Here is a 20,677-nt window from a genome sequence, read left to right as displayed (position 1 = left end):
GAGCCATCCAGGCAGGTTATGGACAAACAGGAACTTTGGGCGCACACTTTAATGCTAGAGATTGTCTGCACTAAAGTCCTTCTTCCTTCCCAACCAAAATCACCAGGAGGCATATGCGCTAGGGCGTGAGCTGTGTAACCCCTTCTCCTGGTGTCTCCATAAGCTGCGGCACAAACTCAAACAAAAGATACTTAGGCCTATGAGAAGCAATTCGATAAAGGGAATGCGTCCCCCAACCTTTACTCAATAATTCAGAGGTAACACAGCTTACAAAGGAACAGCAGCAACCACGCAGATGGATATGGCAAAAAAAAAAAAAAGGCGGTAACATAAGAATCCTCAAGAACTTCATAAAAAAATTAAAAAGTCTTACAGTGTTATGAGAAAATAATAAGACAACTAGTTAAAAACATATGTAACGTGTTCATATTGGGATAATTTGACATCGTTAATAGCACAACTTAAAATACTAGTTTTCCCCTAAATTAAACCCACACTTTCAATTCAAAGATCAAAAGGATTGGAGGAACTTGACAAAGTTGTTGTCACTGTTTATGAGAGAACAAAATCCATCACATCCATGGCTTGTCTGAGGAAGAGGAAGGACCAAGGACGGAAGGCACTGCTTCCCAAGCCCAGCCTCCCGCCTATTTATTTCCCCCCACCCCCAACATGACCACAGCTGTGAATGGCACTTTCATAGCATAAATAAAGGTGAAAAGCAATGCCGCTTTTCATATTCTGGAATAGTTTGCTTCCTCACAGGAGAGTTTAAAAATTAACCCAGGAGCCTAGATAAGCATCAAAACTCATGAAGTGTTGAAGGATTCATCAGGTGAATCCCACTTCAGACGCACAAAAGCAATGCCATTGAAACAGTGAGGGCAGGGAGGGCTGTGCGCAAGCCACGGCTGTGCTCATGACCTGGAGAGCTCTGCGGCGCCCCCGCCCCCGACCGTCTCCCCGAATGTGCCGAGTACAGCAATACCCAAGTGTCTGAGCAGGAACCGCTCCAAGCAATGTGTATCCTTTGCTGGGGCTGCAGTAACAATTGTCACAACTGAGCAACAGTTTGGTCAGATTTTTTAAGAAACACATGAATGTATTACTTCCAGTTTCAGGTAGAAGTCTAAAATAGGCCTTACCGGACGGAGTTAAGGCATCAGCAGGGCCACATTCCTTCAGGCAGCTCAGGGACAAAGTATCACCTCGCCCCTTCCAGCTTCTAGAGGCCAATGGCTGCCTTCTTCAAAGACCTGGTCGCTCTGATCTGACCCTCCCCCTCTCTCTTCCACTTTAAAGTCTCCTGTGATTACAGTGAGGCCACCTGAATGAACCGGGATTCTCGCCCTGGCTGAAGGTCAGCTGACTGGCATCCTTAATGCTCACCTGCAATCTTAACTCCCTTTCGCTGTGAAACAACGTATTCAGGTTCCAGAAGTTAGATGTGAGTATTTCAGGGCATCATTATTCTGTCCCCCACAAAATGTTTCAGTGCAAAACTTTAGTGGGCTGGAATTAGTTAAACCATGTCTCTGATACTGTCACAAAGTTTAGAAAAGCAGTGAGCGTATAATCAAGAAGTTCACAGTTTACTTGGCCGTATCCACCACTACTCAACATGCCTAAAAGGTTGTAAAGGGAGGGTCTCTCTCCCCCTTAGTCTAAAACCATCCTACCCTTAAAAACTAAGTGGAAAAGTGAAAATGAAAGTCATTCAGTCTTACTCGACTCTTTACTACCCCCATGGACTATCCGTGGAATTCTCCAGGCCAGAATACTAGAATGGGTAGCCTTTCTGTTCTCCAAGGGATCTTCCTGACCCAGGAATCAAACCGGGGTCTCCTGCATCACAGGCAGATTCTTTACCAACTGAGCTATTAAAGAAGCCCAAACCTAAGAGGACAACTGAGGAATTTTTCAGAAGTCCCTGTTTCCAAGGTATAGAAGTTATCTATATGAGAGTGTTCTTCTGGTCTGAGTTATTCTAAGAGTTTCAATTTTAACAAATAACTGGCAAATTAACTTCTTGGACCATAAAGACAGCTTAGTGCCAAAGAACTGATGCTTTCAAATTGTGGTGTGGACTCTTAAGAATCCCTTGGACAGCAAGGGGATCAAACCAGTCAATCCTAAGGGAAATCAACCCCTGAATATTCACTAGAAGGACTGATGCTGAAGCTGAAGCTCCAATACTTTGGTTACCTGATGCAAAGAGCTGATTCATTGGAAAAGACTCTGATGCTGGGAACGACTGAAGGCAGGAGGAGAAGGGGGCGACAGAGGATGAGATGGTTGGATGGCATCTTCAACACAATGGACATGAGATTGAGCAAACTTTGGGAGATAGTGAAAGACAGGGAACAAAGAAGGCAATGGCACCCCACTCCAGTACTCTTGCCTGGAAAATCCCATGGACAGAGGAGCCTGGTAGGCTGCAGTCCATGGGGTTGTGAAGAGTCAGACACGACTGAGCGACTTCACTTTCACTTCTCACTTTCATGCATTGGAGAAGGAAGTGGCAAGCCACTCCAGTGTTCTTGCCTGGAGAATCCCAGGGACGGGGGAGCCTGGTGGGCTGCCATCTCTGGGGTTGCACAGAGTCGGACACGACTGAAGCGACTTAGCAGCAGCAGAAGGATACAGAAGCCTGGCATGTTGTAGTCCATGGGGTTGCAAAGAGTTGGACACAACTTAGCGATTGAACAACAACATAACTTTTTAGAAGTTAGAATAAATGAAATCTTACTGAGTAGCAATTTTATTATCACTCACTGAAAATACAGTCTGGGAGAAATCAAAACCCAAAGTTCTTCATCTCAGGCTTCCTTAAACTGGATGGGAAGTTTAGAGGTCTTGGCCAACCAGTGCGTGCGTGCGTGCTCAGTCACTTCAGTCATGTCTAACTCTTTGTGACGCTGTGGACCATAGCCCACCAGGCTACTCTGTCCTTGGGATTTCCCAGGCAAGAATACTGAAGTGGATTGTCATTTCCTCGTCCAGGGAATCTTCTCTGATGAGTTTTTGATAAAAGAGTGGGAAGCTACCAAGTTCTACAAACCTAGCAGTTCAAGGAGAGAGTGGCTAAGACAGGAGGGAGATACAGAAGGGTAGCTTAAGTTAGAAAAGGGGGTCACTGGTTGGTGACTTTCCATGTCCCCCTCCTCCAGGGACACTGTCAGAACAAGAGTTTACCTATCTGTGTGGCTATTGCATTGATCTGTGTCCAAGGGGAGTGTGTCTGCCACCCATGCTGAGAAAGACCCTGCTTGATCACAGGACTTAAGAACCAAATTAAAAAGTGTTTGAGCCTTCTGGTAGAAACAATGTCAGTTTATCAGTACAGGGACAATGACCCCAAGAACATGGCAAGATGAGAAACCTATAAGAGATGTGAGTAAAGAAGAATCCACTTAAAAGCACTTTAATTTTTTTTTTTTTTTTCTACCAACAGGAGATGCAGTTTATTTACACCAGCAGCTATGGGGGCAGGGCGAATACACAATGCAAAAAAAAAAAAAAAACTTTTTAAAGCTCCAAACCAATGCCAAGCTAATTGAATAATGAAAAATTGGTCTGGCATACAGATGTTTTGTTTGGCTTGCACAATGTGTTTTTTTCTTAATTGAACCTGATTGTCCTTAGACACTGTTCAGCTTACCAGGCACTACTCTGCCATCTTCTTATACTCCAACACAGAACTCAGTTATATGACTACACCAGTGCCCTACGCATTCAAGTTCACACCTATTAGTATGTAATTTCCAGACTGATCTATGTATTAAATATTTGAGCATGTGCTGACTGCAGGGATGACAAAGAGGACAATCGCAGGAAGAAGAGGAAAGTAGCAAAAGGCCGAGAATTCCAGCACTGTCTGTCATCTTTGAAAAAGGCATTTCCCTGCCCCTAGCCCAGTGATAACAGCTGCAAATCGTAGCATAGCTAGGTCTGGTGAGATGGGTATCTGGCATAGTCATAGCTGGCCATGTCTTCCAACAAACCTTTCTGTATTTGGAGACATTCCCAAGAGGCAGAACTCAAATTCCCAGCCTTCCTTGCTGGTCAGACATTGGCTCATGGCCGAGGTTCCTCCAAAGAGCAGCATTTGTCAAAACTGTGATATGGAAAAGAGCAAAGTAAAAGAAAACAGAATGTCTTTGCCAGCATGGAGGTAGCTGAGGTGTCAGGTTCCCAGTGGCAGCAGAATTGAGTCCCTGGTAGAGACGTGACATTGATGAAGCAGGAAGCTCTGATACTCAGTGGACAAGGAAAATAGAAGTTTCCTCATCATACCAGGCAGGTCTGCAATGAAACTTTGGTGGTTTCAGCCACAGCAGAGATTTTCACATAGAATGAAGGACTCTGCACATTAAGAAAGGCTGTTGAAGATTTTTCTCTGTTATTTCTGTCTGCTAGACAGAATAAGACTTAACAAGTTAAGACCTAATATTTACTATGCCAACAGTAGAGAAATTCTCATTTATAGTCCTCATGAGAATTCTTTAATAGGGATACTATTAAACAATCCCCCATTTTATGGGAGAAAAAGCTCAGATGGATTAAGTGGTTTGCTTAAGGTCACAGGGGATCCAAACTTGAGTTTTCTGAGTTGAAGCTGGTGGCTTTTTCTTCTCCATCAGTGGTTTTCAGTGTGGATTCCAGGGATGTCTGGGACACTTTCAGGAAGTCTAGCAAGCTAATACTATTATTATCACCAACATCATCATCGTCATCAACATTGTTATCATCATATCCAAAGGAAACGAGATCACTGTCCTGAAGAGATGTCTATACCACCTCCCCAACATTGTTTGCAGCGTTATTCACAATAGCCAAGATATGGAAGGGTCCACTGATGAATGGATAAGAAAATGCGGTGTGTATAGATAAAGAGGGAATATCGCTCAGCCATTAAAAAGGATGAAATCCTGCCTTCTGTGGCAACATGGATGGACCTGGAAGGCATTATGCTAAGTGAATGTCTGGCAGAGAAAGACAAATGCTGTATGATCCCACTTGTATGTAGAAGCTTAAAAACTGAACTGTTACAAACAGATCAGAATGATGGTTGCCAGGGACTGAGGGTTGGGGGAAATAAGAATTCAAACTTCCAGTTATAAGATGAATAAGTTCTGGGGACCTAAGGTACAGCATGGTGACTGTAGCTAACAATACCATATTGTATATTTGAAAGTTACTAAGAGCACAGCGCTTTAGTGTTCTCACTGTACCAACAACAGAATGGTAATTTGATGAGATAAAGGATATGTTAACCAACCTTATTGTGGCAAACATTTTGCAAAGTGTATGTGTATCAAACCATCATATTATATACCTTAAACTTACACAGTGGTATATGTCATATATCTTGATAAAGTTGGGGGAAATAAGGTGTCATTTTCTCTTTTCCCTTTCATTGTTTTATGGGGGTGCAGTGGAATTTTCCAGAGGATACGTGGCATGTGATGTAACAGGCTGAAGAAGAAGCATGTGTGAGAATCCAGCTGTCGTCCATTAAGTCAGACATAAAAGAAATTTCCAAAACTGCAAAACAGAGCCATTCTTCTCACTGTTTCATTCTGGAAAACATAATTATTTTTCATAAAAATGTTATTTATGTTAATACGTAATGGGTTATTAGTTTTGTTTTTAAATGGATTGGTAAATTATTATTGTAAGTGGTCTCAGCTTTCTTTTCTAACACAACAAGTATTTATAGATATAACCCACAGAAACAAAACCTCTTTGGAGTCCCTGATAATTCTTCAATGCGTGGAAGAGTCTTGAGACCGAAATACTTGAGAACTGCCATCCTGCATTGTTGTTGTTAAGTAGCAAAGTGGTGTCTGACTCTTTTGTGACCCCATGGACTATAGCCCACCAGACTCCTCTGTCCATGGGATTTTCCAGGCAAGAATATTGGAGGGGGGTTGCCATTTCCTTCTCCAGGGAATCTTCCCGACCCAGGGATCAAACCTGCATTTCCTGCGTTGGCAGGCGGATTCTTTACCACTGATCTACGTGGGAAGCCCACCATCCTGCATTATACCTGCCTTAAAAAAATATCAAGATTTACCTTACCTGCATTTTAACAATTTGATGCCAGGGCTAAACCTAGATTTTCTGCTTATACCTCTGTATGCTCTTTCTCCCTAGTCTTGATTTGGATTGATGAGTTCGTGAATGACAGGCAAAAGTCTTGAATCGTAGTGATTATAGACGTAACCACCTTCTTCCTGTCAGTTCCTAAAGTACCTAATTCTCTGTATGTTCAATTAATATTTGATCACTGGATGAATGACTAAAATAGGTTGCTATCACAGAGAGAGGAACTGCTTCTTGTCGCTGGCAGGCACGTGCCCTTGCTCCTGAGTTCACAGTTGCATGCCAAACACAACTGAACTCAGCCCTGGCCAGTGCTCCCTGGCAGGTGTACTACAGCCCTGTGTGTTCAGCAATAGGATACCTGCCCCTCTACCTTTGGACTTGACCCCTGTGCAGAGTCTGTTCACCCACGAAACCCAGCTTAACCACATAGCCTCCTACACAACTCTTTCCCAGAGACACTATCCTGCAATGACCCTCACATTCTGATATTACGGAGGAGTGTTTATCCACATCACCTGCTTCTCCTCTTGGTCTCATTCCATCCTACACTGCTATTTTCTTATTTATTTATTTAATTTTATTTTTTTAACTTTTTATTTTAATTGGATTATAGCCAAATTAACCTCAAGTATTCTTGCCTGGAAAATTCCACGGACAGAGGAGCCTGGCAGGCTACGGTTCATGGAGTTGTAGAGTCGGACACAGCTGAGTGCATACACATAGCCAAATAACAATACTGTGATAGTTTCAAGTAGATAGCAAAGGAACTCTGTCATACAGATACATGTATCCATTCTCACCCAAACGCCCCTCCCATCCAGGCTGCCACATACCATTGAGTAGAGTTCAGTGTGCTATACTGTAGGACTTTGTGGGTTATCCGTTTTAAATATTGCACTGCTGTCTTTCTAAAGGCTTCCCGGATAGCTCATTTGGCAAAGAATCCGCCTGCAATGCAGGAGACCCCAGTTCGATTCCTGGGTCAGGAAGATCCACTGGAGAAAGGATTGGTCACCCACCCCAGTATTCTTGGGCTTCCCCTGTGGCTCAGTTGGTAAAGAATCCACCTGCAATGCGGGAGACCTGGGTTTGATCCCTGGGTTGGGAAGATCCCCTGGAGAAGGGAAAGGTTTCCCCCATCCAGGCTGCCACATAACATTGAGTAGAGTTCCATGTGCTGTACAGTAGGACTTTGTGGGTTATCCATTTTAAATATTGCACTGCCGTCTTTCTAAATCACCTGTGTCTATTTTGTTTTCCCCACAAGATCTTAGGCTTCACAAAGGTTCTCAAAGGTCTTCTGTGGTATACTCAGAGAATAATGAGTCAAGCTTGGCATACTCAAGCATAATGTCAAGGACATTATAATAACTGCTATCTGAAAAGTTTACAAGATAATTCAGACACAGGACCTTGTTTTCTCACCAAGGCCCTATAGGTAAGTTAGGGAAGGCCTCTTTTTCTTATCTCCACCTTACAGAGAGAGGCGTCACAATTAAGCAGTCTGAGGTCACCCAGCTAGTGACTGACAGTCGGGATGCAAACCTGTGTCTTGTGATGCCTTGTTCTGTGTTTTCCGCACCATCTTGTGCTCTAGTTTCCTCATATGTACCTGTGTAATTTACCTGAAGGAGAACTTTGATAAAAACAACAGCCCTAGATCTAGGTAATGAATCAGAACAGACAGGAAGAAACCCAGGTCTCCTGATTCTCCCTCAGACACTGCATTTCACAGCTTCTTTTCCCTGTGATCATAGCTGTTCAGATGGTCAGCTCATGTGCTGGTTAATCCTCTATGTAGTTTTCTCAGAAGGTATACAAGTTAACGACCCCATAATTATCTGATTTCCCTCTCTCTGCCCTAGGTGGCTAACTGGTAAGCTCATTTATTGTGTTTCTCTGGCAAAAATGAAGGATAACATTATGAAATAATCCAGTAAATTCAAGTTATGTCTATAAGAATTATTATTATAATTTACCTTTGTAATTCCTCATCTTTTCTCCTCTTTCCACTCATTCATTCAATCAGCCCCACAAGCATTTGCCCAGACCCAAGGATGAGCAGCGCTGCATTAGCTGCTGGAGGAACCTGCAATAAGTAAAATAAGCGATGTCACATAACCGATTATCATAATGAGATTATCATCTCATGGTTGAAATGGCAATTCTAGAGAAAAATTCTAAGGCATTAGCAGGGTGGGTGAGCTCAATATAAATGATTTATGGAGGTGATGAAGGTCTATAGCAATGCAGGAGATGCAGAGACCTGGGTCTGGTCCCTGGGATGGGAAGATCCCCTGGAGGAGGGCACAGCAGCCCACTCCAGTGTTCTTGCCTGGAGAATCCCATGGACAGAGTAGCCTGGTGGGTTACAGTCCATGGGATAGCAAAGATTCAGACGCAGCTGAAGCAACTGAGCACGCACACTCACATAAAGGTCTATAAAGGAAAAAGGCTCTTATTTTAGAGAAAAACAATTAGGGGAAGGCTTCATACCAGGGGTGTCTTAAGTGATGTCATGAGATATGTCTTAAAAGAAATGTAGACTATGGTCTGGGAACATGGTTTCCATCTATAGCCCCCAGATCACCCCCAAATCATCATACAGTCAAAGTGAAAACAAATGTAGCCACAAGACAAGTTGCCTTGCTCCACACACCCAGCCAGCTGCCACCCCAGGTCCTTGCCACAGAGAAATTCTGGAGCCCCCCAGGAGCTGGCAGAGCATTTCAGGGGAGAGAGTGGCATTGGAACTGATCTGGGGCAAAATGGAGAAGTGAGACTGTACCTTCCAGATTCTGCGTACAGGGCATCTTCCTTCCCCTGAGGTGCTCAAGGCTTTTACGAACAAACCAACGTGCTTTAGATACCACATTCCTCTCTGTCCTGCATCCCCAGATATTCTCAGTATTTCTCTCCTACAATGTGCTTCTTTCCAAGGCCTGTGCCCTCAGGAGTCTCTCCTGCTATGCACTTCTGTGTTTCCACAAGTTGAGCTTGGATTAATAGGTAACCCTCCGAGGTGCTGCAGGTACACAGAATGGGACCCTTGCTCCAGAAGCAGGACACTGCCATGCCCCAAGTACACCACTGGCAGAAGACACAGCTGGGAGCAGACAGATCCACCAGCTGAAGAGTCAGTTCAGTTCAGTTCAGTTCATTGCAGTCACTCAGTCGTGTCCGACTCTTTGCGACCCCACGAATCGCAGCACGCCAGGCCTCCCTGTCCATCACCAACTCCCGGAGTTCACCCAAACTCATGTGCATCGAGTGGGTGATGCCATCCAGCCATCTCATCCTCTGTCATCCCCTTCTCCTCCTGCCCCCAATCCCTCCCAGCATCAGAGTCTTTTCCAATGAGTCAACTCTTCGCGTGAGGTGGCCAAAGTATTGGAGTTTCAGCTTCAGCATCATTCCTTCCAATGAACACCCAGGACTGGTCTCCTTTAGAATGGACTGGTTGGATCTCTTTGCAGTCCAAGGACTTGCAAGAGTCTTCTCCAGCACCAGAGTTCAAAAGCATTAATTCTTCGGTGCTCAGCTTTCTTCACAGTCCAACTCTCACATCCATACATGACCACTGGAAAAACCATAGCCTTGACTAGACGGACCTTCGTTGGCAAAGTAATATCTCTGCTTTTTAATATGCTATCTAGGTTGGTAATAACTTTTCTTCCAAGGAGTAAGCGTCTTTTAATTTCATGGCTGCAGTCACCATCTGCAGTGATTTTGGAGCCCCAAAAAATAAAGTCTGACACTGTTTCCACTGTTTCCCCATCTATTTCCCATGAAGTGATGGGACCAGATGCCATGATCTTAGTTTTCTGAATGTTGAGCCAACTTTTTGACTCTCCTCTTTCACTTTCATCAAGAGGTTGTTTAATTCCTCTTCAGTTTCTGCCATAAGGGTGGTGTCATCTGCATATCTGAGGTTATTGATATTTCTCCCAGCAATCTTGATTCTAGCTTGTGTTTCTTCCAGCCCAGCGTTTCTCATGATGTTCTCTGCATATAAGTTAAATAAGCACGGTGACAATATACAGCCTTGACGTACTCCTTTTCCTATTTGGAACCAGTCTGTTGTTCCATGTCCAGTTCTAACTGTTGCTTCCTGACCTGCATACAGGTTTCTCAAGAGGCTGGTCAGGCGGTCTGGTATTCCTCTCTCTTTCAGAATTTTCCACAGTTTATTGTGATCCACACAGTCAAAGGCTTTGGCATAGTCAATAAAGTAGAAATAGATTTTTTCTGGAACTCTCTTGCTTTTTCAAGCCATATGTAATACCCTCCTGAACAGTTCAAGATATGACATAAAGAAGACAGAAAACACCACATGGCTGTGTCAGAATTGAGAAAGGTGAATAATGACATTAAGACCAGATCACAGAGATCTTATAGCGCGGACTCAAGCATTAGGGACACTGTTTCTGCACATGCCTTCTAAGCCCAGAGGCCCTGAAATGAGTTGTCACATGTGAAATTCATTCTTCAGGCTTTCAGAAGGAATCACCCCAAAACTCTATCCCTTTTTAAACACATGGAAGAAAAGATATAGTTCTTCGAAAATGTATGTTGGGCAGAGATGAAATTCTGTAAATAAACCTTTGCTCTTGAGCACATGGCTAAATATATGGTCTAGAAAAGGACATTTTTCCGTTGATGGATAGTGTGATGTCCACTTGTTATCAATACAGATGACAAGTTGAATGAAAGAATTTGAAAAGTATCTCTGTTGTATTCCAACAAGAAAATGAGACTCTGATCATTTTTTTTTAATTCCATCATATCATTCAGATTCTATCTGGGCTTCATGACATATGGTCAGGTGATGAAGGTGGTGGATAGACACTGATCCGCCTGGGATGAGGCACCTGGATGGACTTCCAGGTGTCCTGTCCATGGCTGAAAACACACCTTCAACAAGTCAAAATGCAGTCCCTTGACCTTTCAGTGCAAGATGGTCATGTTAAAAGCACAACTTCATTGAGGGTGAGGGTGGGGGGTAAATCAAGAGTTTGGGATTAACATATATACACTACTATATATACACTATTATATAGAACAGATAATCAATAAGGACCCCTTGTACAGCACAGGGACCCTACTCCATATTCTGCAGTAACCTACACAGGAAGAGAATCTGAAAACGAATGGATATATGAATATGCAGAACCAAAGCCCTTTAGCTGTACACTTAGTTACTATGTTGTGGCTGTTTAGTTGCCCAGTTGTGTCTGACTCTTTGCAACCAGATGAACTGTAGCGCACCAGGCTCCTCTGTCCATGGGATTTCTTCCCAGGTAAGAATACTGCAGTGGGTTGCCATTTCCAGCTCCAGGGGATCTTCCCAACGCAGGGATCGTACCCACGTCTCTTGCATTGGCAGGAAGATACTTGACCACTGAACCACCTGGGAAGCCCTGAATCAACTGTACACCAGCATAAAATAAAAATTAAATTTAAAAAAGCACAACTTCTGGGCTACAAACACAATGGAAAAGGAATGAGGGTCAGAAGAGCAGGAGGTCACCTTTCTCGGAAGCAAGGGCAGGGAACCAAGGGCACCAGCTTGGGCGGTGAGTGCACAGCTGCATGGACCGCAGGCAGACTTGGAGCATTCCTTCCAAGAATCGTAGATGGACTGGGGCAGAATACAGGCTTGAAAGGCTTTTCGGACATTTAGTCATAATAGTTGAAGAATTGCAACAAAGATTTGGGGCTTCACATAATAACCTCACTCAACACTTTTCTCCCCCAATTAACTACTACTCTCCATCAATTCTCTGCGTTGCCTTGCTGTTTGCAGCAGGAAGTTGGCCTGAGTCGGTTGGAAAATTAATAGATTTATTTAATGAAGGCAAAGGGCAGAATTGTTAAATTTTACTTGATTTGGTTTTATTTCACAATCCACACTTTTTACTGCACTTTTAATCCTATACATCATGGGTTCTTGACACCGGTTGCAGATTAAGATCAGCTGTGTTCTTTTGTTTTGCTAATACTATCCCGGCAGGACCTGAGCATTAGTATTGTTCAAAGTGCTAACGTCAGAACTTCTGGGAATGGAGCCCAGGCGATGAAATTTTCAAAAGCTCCCAGGGTAATATTAATATGCACGCAAGGTTGAGAATAACTGCAATATAAAAAAGAAACTAGGTGTGGATTATAAGGATGTCAGTTTTAAAATGTCTGGCCTCAAAGATAATGTCTCACTAGGGAAAGTTTCAACTTTGAGAGTAAAGAATGAAAAAGAAAGCATCAGAGTACAGAGGACCATTGGGGATTGTGCGTGTGTGCGTGTGTGTGCGTGTGTGTTCTGTAGGTAGGGCACTGATATAATTCAGGGGTTATTAACAGCCTTGGGAGCAAGAACGTTTCTGATAATCTGAGGAAGGCTCTATCTTCTCTAAAACAATGTACATAGACATAACTTTTGCAAATTTTAGGGCTATCACCGTGCTCCTACAACCAATGTTAAGGACCTCTGATAAAGTCACAGACTGTTATAACTACCATAAAAGGAACAAATAAGCAGGTAAAAAAAAAAATCAACCATAAGAACTGAAAAACCTAAGACGGGTCTTGATTTTGCCCCTAAATTGCTGTGTGATTCTAAACAAATGACCTAAGCTTGCTAAACCTGTTTTTCTATAAAGTGAAATGTTTGTCTGCCTATAGGGCAGTGTGGATAACATTTTTTACAATTTTGTAAAAATAAAATCAATTCAGAGTAAATGAAACACTGTAAAACTACTTTGAAAAGCTACAGTTTATTAATAGAGATATGCAGCGGGCTTCCCTGCTGGCTCAGGACTTCCCTGGTGGCTCAGACGGTAAAGCGTCTGTCTACAATGCAGGAGACCTGGGTTCGATCCCTGGGTCGGGAAGATCCCCTGGCGAAGGAAATGGCAATCCACTCCAGTACTATTGCCTAGAAAACCCCATGGACAGAGGAGCCTGGTAGGCTACAGTCCATGGGGTCGCAGAGTCGGACACGGCTGAGCGACTTCACTTTCACTTTCTCTGGTGGCTCAATGGCAAGGAATCTGCCTGCCAGCGCAGGAGACATGGGTTCGATCCCTGACCTGTGAGGATCCTACGTGCTGTAGAGCAACTAAGCTCACGTGCCCCAACCATTGAACTTGTGCTCTAGAGCCCAGGAGCCACAGTTACTGAGTCCACGTGCAACTACGGAAGCCCGGGAGCCTCAGAGCCTGCGCTCCACCGATGGCAAGAGAAGCGATCGCAATGCACTTGCGTACTGCGACTAGAGAGCAGCCCCTGCACGTTGCAACTAGAGAAAGCCCAAGCAGCAGTTAAGACCAAGCACAGCCAAAAATAAATAAATAAATAAGATTATTTAGGGAAAAACTGAGAAATTCAGAATTTATCTAAGAAGAAACATACAATTTCCTGGGTAACTGACATGCATATCTGGCTTTCCCTGTTATGCACAGCTGCCTCGTTAGCAGACCACCGATTTATAAGGAATTCAGCAACTCTTGGGCAGACTCAGAGCTATATTAGAAGCTCTGTACTAGAAGGATGGTAAGTCCCAGCCCAAGTTGGCCTATATATTCAACCTATCTCTCACTACGGTATGATGAGTAGCCTGCAGTTACCATGCATGGTGCTTTCTCTTAAACTGCTAATAAATCCATTCCTATTACTTAAAAAAAAAAAAAAAACCTCATGTATTAAAATGCAAAGGAAGAGTAGTAGTTTCAGGAGAAAGAAACCTATGAAGCAAAATTTGGTCTTTGAGGTCCTGGGGATTCCCACTGGCTCCCTATCAGAGAATCTCTGCTTCTTCTTTCACAAAGAAACACTGTCTCAGAAATACCTTCAGTCCCAAGATATTAAAGTGTAAAAATCTAGGACTGAGAATAAAGTTTGCTTTTCACAGTCAGTGCTGCAGAGTTAAGGCCATTCACCCTGACTGTGGTAAGATGTTAACCAGAGGGGCAAACTTTATATGCAAATTCTAAACAGGGTTACCCTAAAAGAAAGATCACCAACCGAAGCCTTCATGTTCCTGGGTGTCTAAGGTTCCTATTCACTTCATTGTCTTAGTCTTAATAAAAAGAAAGACGCAATGTGCAAGGAGGATCTGATACTGATACTGAATTTCGTTTGCTGTTTTCCACTCCTCAGAAAAATATATTAAGATGCAGAGTAGCTCACACTGCTGTCTGTCTGTTCATAAAGGAAAATGCTTTATGTGCAGAAATTTCAAGTGAGAGGAGATCTCAGGTCTTCAAAAGCAGTTATTATCAAACAAAGCAACCAGAAAATTAAAGCACTGTAGATGGCTCCGACCACAGTCTCGGCTGTCTGCCAGCATCTCTGTCTCTCCTGGTAGGAGCGTTTTTGAATTGCTTATTGTGTCCACAAAGTCTCTCTGAGTGTTCTGCTTCTTTGACGTAAAATTCCTCCCCCTCTTTTACAGACTATTACTTTAACTGTATAGTTAGTCTCTCCCTAAACCCCTATTTACCATCTACTCTGAGTGAGGCACTGAAAAGAACGGTATATGAGAGCATTCAAGGTGTTTTTGTTACATTCAAAGAGGAATGGCCATTAAAGACCCAAGCACTTCATTCTGTCCCTCCTAACCAAGGTCCCCCAAGTCGAGGACCTTCCTGTGCCTCTTGCCCCACCCACTTCACAGTAGCTCTTCACCCCAGACCTAATGGAGGACTCTCGGCTTCCGTGATCATTCCTCTCCCTCCCTGACCACAAAAGTTGGGCCAAAAGAGGGTGTGTGTATGAGAGAGAGAGAGAGAGAGATAAAATGTCTTCTCCCCAAACAAGGACACACATTTGAATTCCAAATGATTGAAAATGATTGATGAATTTGGTCTCTTAAGCAATCCTATATTCTGGTTAATTGAGAACTGCCACTTATATAAATTACCAGGTCACAAACAAATAGGGCAAGAGGCTCTCAAGGTGGTAACTTCCTCTGTATTAATCAGGAAAATGCACAGCCAAGAGTTGAATAACAAAATCATACACGTTTTTTGGATGGCTGGTATTTTGTTTCTGTGTATCATGACAAATCGTAATGGCTGTAATTCATCACATTAGAGAAGCAATCAACAGTTCTAGCTGGACAAAATTAAAATTGATTGAGCCCCTTCGTCACCCTGGCAGAAGATAATAATTACATCATTATTTATTAACTATAGAGCCAATAGCCAAAAGTCTTTTTAATTTCTTTTGATTTAAGATCTATTATACATTAAAGTGGGCTTCCCTGGTAGCTCAGTTGGTAAAGAATCCACCTACAATGCAGAAGACCCTGGTTCGATTCCTGGGTCGGGAAGATCTGCTGGAAAAGGGATAGGTTACCCTCTCCAGTAGTCTTGGGCTTCCCTGGTGGCTCAGCTGGGAAAGAATCTGCCTGCAATGCTGGAGACCTGGGTTCAACCCCTGAGTTGGGGAGATCCCCTGGAGAAGGGAAAGGCTACCCACTCCAGTATTCTAGCCTGGAGAACTCCATGGACTGTATAGTCCAACAGGTCACAAAGAGTCGGACACTACTGAGCAGCTTTCACTTTTTCATACATTAATGTCCAGAATATACAAGCAAAGCAAAATATGACAAAATTAGGGGAAAATCAAGTGAATGTATTTAATCTGAATAATCCTGGGAAAAGGCTGCTCTTGTGTTTACATCCCATTGGCAGAACATCTGCTCTGCACTGAACACTGCCCTAGGTACTCTGCATCTTTGGTTCATTTTATCCTCACCACATCCATGGAAGCATGTTGGTTGCCTCCATTCTAAGTAGTGAACAACCACACTAACAAAGGTCATGTAGATTAACACAGGAAACACCTTCTACGGTTAGTGCAAACACCTAGAAAAACAAAACACTCTTCTTAGAAACCACATCTCAACTTGCAGGGGAGCAATGGAGACACAGACATAGAGAACAGACTTGTGGGCACAGTGAGGGAAAGAGGGTGGCACGAACTGAGAGAGTAGCATGGAAACACATACATTACCACGCGTAAAATAGGCTGCCAGTGGGGATTTGCTGTATGACACAGAGAGCTCAAGCCGGTGCTGTAGCGATCTGGAGGGGTACGATGGGGTGGGAGGTGGGACGGAGGTTCAGGAGGGAGGGGACATATGTATACCTATGGCTGATATACGCTGATATATGGCAGAGACCAAGACAATATTGTAAAGCAGTTATCCTCCAATTAAAAATAAGTATTTTTTTCTAAAAAAGTCTGTTGAAGGATAAGCAAAACTGGTATGTATCCAAAATCTCAGAGGATGTTCCTGTTGGAACCACATTTCTTTCATCTCTTCTTGGCCCACAGCATGTTCCCAGAAACAGGCCAGGTACAGAGAGGAATGAAGGAAATGAAGAGTCATCAAGCACACCGAGTGTCCTTAAGAGTAGTTCTGATGTCATTTATCTCCACCTTCCAAGAATCCTGGGATGGCCTTGCACAGACAAGTGACAGATACTGCCCGTTCAGCCTGTGACCATAATGGCCAATGTCACCGAGGAAGATTTGCATCCAGCATTACAATAACTCAAGCTGATGTACCCTCCTTGCAAGGATGGCCAGTGTGAGGTGACATGAGGTTAGGACAGTCCGATCCCTGGTTGGATGGAGATGAGCTCAACGGAAGTTTTCCGCAGATAGCAAGAGTCAAGCAAGCAGTAGCTCCTGGCATGGGAATGAAACTGTTGTTGGCTGGTTTGTGACCACTTTCAGTTCAGTTCAGTTCAGTCACTCAATAGTGTCCGACTCTTACTGACCCCATGAACCGCAGCACGCCAGCCCTCCCTGTCCATCATCAACTCCCAGAGTCCACCCAAACCCATTTCCATTGAGTCGGTGATGCCATCCAACCAGCTCATCCTCTGTCATCCCCTTCTCCCCCTGCCCTCAATCTTTCCCAGCATCCAGGTCTTTTCAAATGACTCAACACTTCACATCAGGTGGCCAAAGTACTGGAGTTTCAGCTTCAAAATCAGTCCTACCAATGAATATTCAGGACTGATCTCCTTTAGGATGGACTGGTTGGATCTCCTTGCAGTCCAAGGGACTCTCAAGAGTCTTCTCCAACACCACAGTTCAAAAGCATCAGTTCTTCAGCGCTCAGCTTTCTTTACAGTCCAACTCTCACATCCATACATGGCCACTGGGAAAACCATAGCCTTGGCTAGACGGACCTAGTTGGATTAGAGGCCAGCTGTTGCCTTTATTCCCTCTGTGCCTTCCTCTGCCTGAGCCTAACAACTCTAAAAGCTCCCCAAATGTGAGTGAAAAGGCAACTTGACCGTGGACCCAAATTCCCATATATTTGGCTCATCCTGTCCCCAAAACTTATATGTGTCCATAAGAAAAGCCTGTGGCTGCTAATTTGTTTGTAATCCACCCTTCTGAATGCTTTACTTACAAAATTATTATAAAAAATATATAATAACTTTTATAGGACATTAGGAATGTGGATACCAACTCTGTATTTAATAATATTAGAGAGAAATATTTAAATTTCTATGTAGGAATGGGAATGGTATCATGATAATATCAGGATTTTTAAGAGTGCATGGATTTTATAAACACACACTAAAATATTTACAGATTGAATGATAGGATGTCTTGGATTTGTTTCAAAATAACATGGGAGGGTTGCAGCAGGTGGGGATATGGGTGAAACAAGATTGGCCTCCAACTGATCATTGTTGAAACCGGGTGATAGGCTCATTGTGCTGGATTTTCTGTTGTGGTGTTTATATATGTCAGAAGTTTTCCATAATAAAAATCTTTTTTTTAAAAAAGAATCAAAACAGGTTAGAGTTACTTTAAATTCACATTATAAAATCATATTTTTCAAAAATGATTAAAAATAGATGCAGTTTTATGATTTAACATTAAATGAGATTTAAAGCTATACATAAAATATTGCCTGCACACACACACACACACACACACACATATATATATATTTACATATGCGTGTAAATGGAAAACTAAAACTACGGAAAAAGCAAATTATGGGTGCCCCTGACTGGCGAGAATACATGTTATTATTCGTACCTTGTTACTTTTTTTTCATTTTCCTAATTTTCTAGAAAGAAATACATTGTTTTTAATTTTATGAAGTTATTTGTATAACTCATGCTCATGATGCATAAAGTGAAAAACAGAGTTATAGAATTATACATGAAGTAGAATCTGAGTTTGTTTTTAAATGTGTGTGCACAGTGTGTGTATGTGTATCTAAAATAAACATCATCAATTTGTTAACGATGATTATCTCTGAGTGGTGGCATCATTGGTCTTTTTTTTTTCTTGGTCTGTTTCTTCTTCAGTAAATATCTTTGTCTCAGTCTGTTTCTTCTTCAATCAATAAGTATAATGTTATAATCAGAAAACCATAGCATAAGAAAAGTTTATTGCTATTTCTTTATAAGTAAAGGATTGTCTATGTAGGACAATATAAATATAAGGAACTATATAATGTATACTTAATGAAACAGATAAGTAAGTCCAAGGGAATTTTAATTCTCTTGAAAGTATATGTTAAGCTTTTAAACAACGCTGATATAAAATTGTTCTAACAGCCACCATTATGTGGTAATGCTCTTGTCTTCATATACTCACTTCCTTAATAATCGTGGCTCATTTTCCATCCATCTCCAGGTATATCCATGCCAATACCAGTCTTTGGGCTCCAGGACGATTCCAAAGTCTTTAAGGAAGGGAGTTGCTTACTGGCGGATGAGAACTTTGTCCTGATTGGCTCTTTCGTGGCCTTTTTCATTCCCTTAACCATCATGGTGATCACCTACTTTCTCACCATAAAGTCACTCCAGAAAGAAGCCACTTTGTGTGTGAGTGATCCTGGAACACGGACCAAATTAGCTTCTTTCAGCTTCCTGCCTCAGAGCTCCCTGTCTTCGGAAAAGCTCTTCCAGCGGTCCATCCACAGGGAGCCATGCTCGCACGGCCGGAGAACTATGCAGTCCATCAGCAACGAGCAGAAGGCTTGCAAGGTGCTGGGCATCGTCTTCTTCCTGTTTGTGGTGATGTGGTGCCCCTTCTTCATCACCAACATAATGGCTGTCATCTGCAAAGAGTCCTGCAACAGGGACGTCATCGAAGCCCTGCTCAACGTGTTCGTTTGGATCGGTTACCTCTCCTCAGCAGTCAACCCACTGGTGTATACACTGTTCAATAAGACCTATAGGTCGGCCTTTTCCAGGTATATTCAGTGTCAGTACAAGGAAAATAAAAAACCATTGCAGTTAATTTTAGTGAACACTATCCCAGCCTTGGCCTACAAGTCCAGTCAACTCCAAATGGGACCGAAAACGAATTCGAAGAAAGATGGCAAGACGACAGATAATGACTGCACTATGGTTGCTCTAGGAAAAGAGCATTCTGAAGATGCTCCTGCAGACAGTAGCAACACAGTGAACGAAAAGGTTAGCTGTGTCTGATGGGCTGGTTGCCTTAGCAACCGTGGAGGGCAACCCGGAGTCCGTTTTCCCTCTCTGGGAGGGGAAAAACACTGGGAGACTGGAGAAAATTAGGCCAGTCTAGTGGAACCAACAGTAATATCTATACGCCTCATTTTATTCTGTCAATGAAAAGCAGGGTTCAATGCCACAAAACGTGCACTTCAAAAATATTCTGACAGCATTTCAGCTGTGAGCTTTACGATATTATTTTTAACATTGTAAATGATGTGTCTTTAAAGTAATTAGCTTTTATTGTATAATTACAATGAGGCCATAAATAAATCTAAATTATCTTCTATTTTCAAGTGGAAACCTCGCTGCTATGATGTCAATTGATGGCATGAGTTGGGTACCTTTTGCTGTAAATAAAAATAGCTCTAAACAGTGAAATATTGGTTACATATAATGGCCTCTTACATAAAGAAAAATTCTCTGTAAAACTTGCCATGATACATATTTTGAATGACAATGACAAAAAGACACTAAGGACAGTGTTATGAAATCTGTATTGCTATGATACTTAAAAGAAACACTTGACAACTTTTTCATTCCTGCTTTTTCATAGATGCCATTTTGAAATATTCACAGAGCTGCTGGCATTTGCTGCACTTCAAGTTAATTCTTCTCAGAAGTGAACAAGATTTTAAATGTTATTTAGTAACTATTGCTGCTTTCTCTTCTACTCCTTAGGCTTTATTCTGAATTTCCAATGTGGTCTTGTTTAGTGTTTGCTCTACTAGGTAAACATATCAAAAGGATAATCAAACATTACCAGATACGTTTCTAGAAATTGCTTCTCTTAAACAGCACAGTAGAAGTGTTTGGTATCTTGCCCTTTAATGATTGCATTGCGCATGCGCTCCTCTGAGCAGTAAAGCAGTATTGATGTAACTGTCAGGATTGAGGAACGAACTCAGGTTGTTTGGCTACTGACTGCAGTAGGGTCTTGTTCAGTTGCCCAGTCATGTCCGACTCTTTGTGACTCCATGGACTGCAGCATGCCAGTCCATGGAGTCTTGGGACAACTCTGTAAAATGCAGTGATCCTCCTGTTGGCATCCAATGCTT

At 42.6% G+C, this 20,677-nt stretch overlaps 1 protein-coding gene across 1 annotated transcript in view; it reads left to right on the top strand.

Moving 5' to 3' along the window:
• Window positions 1-19,589, top strand: part of HTR2A (5-hydroxytryptamine receptor 2A) — a 60,092-nt gene extending 40,503 nt beyond the window's left edge. The window contains exon 3 of the mRNA XM_068984680.1: window positions 18,790-19,589. Coding sequence (XP_068840781.1) covers window positions 18,790-19,589 — 800 coding nt within the window. The remainder of the gene's footprint in view (window positions 1-18,789) is intronic.
• The last annotated feature ends 1,088 nt before the right edge of the window (window positions 19,590-20,677 follow it).

The sequence above is a fragment of the Capricornis sumatraensis genome, chromosome 12 (genome assembly GCF_032405125.1).
Source record: "Capricornis sumatraensis isolate serow.1 chromosome 12, serow.2, whole genome shotgun sequence".
In the NCBI taxonomy this organism is placed as follows: domain Eukaryota; kingdom Metazoa; phylum Chordata; class Mammalia; order Artiodactyla; family Bovidae; genus Capricornis; species Capricornis sumatraensis.
The sequence above is the reverse complement of the archived record's forward strand: the minus strand, read 5'-3'. Positions and strand labels throughout refer to the sequence as shown.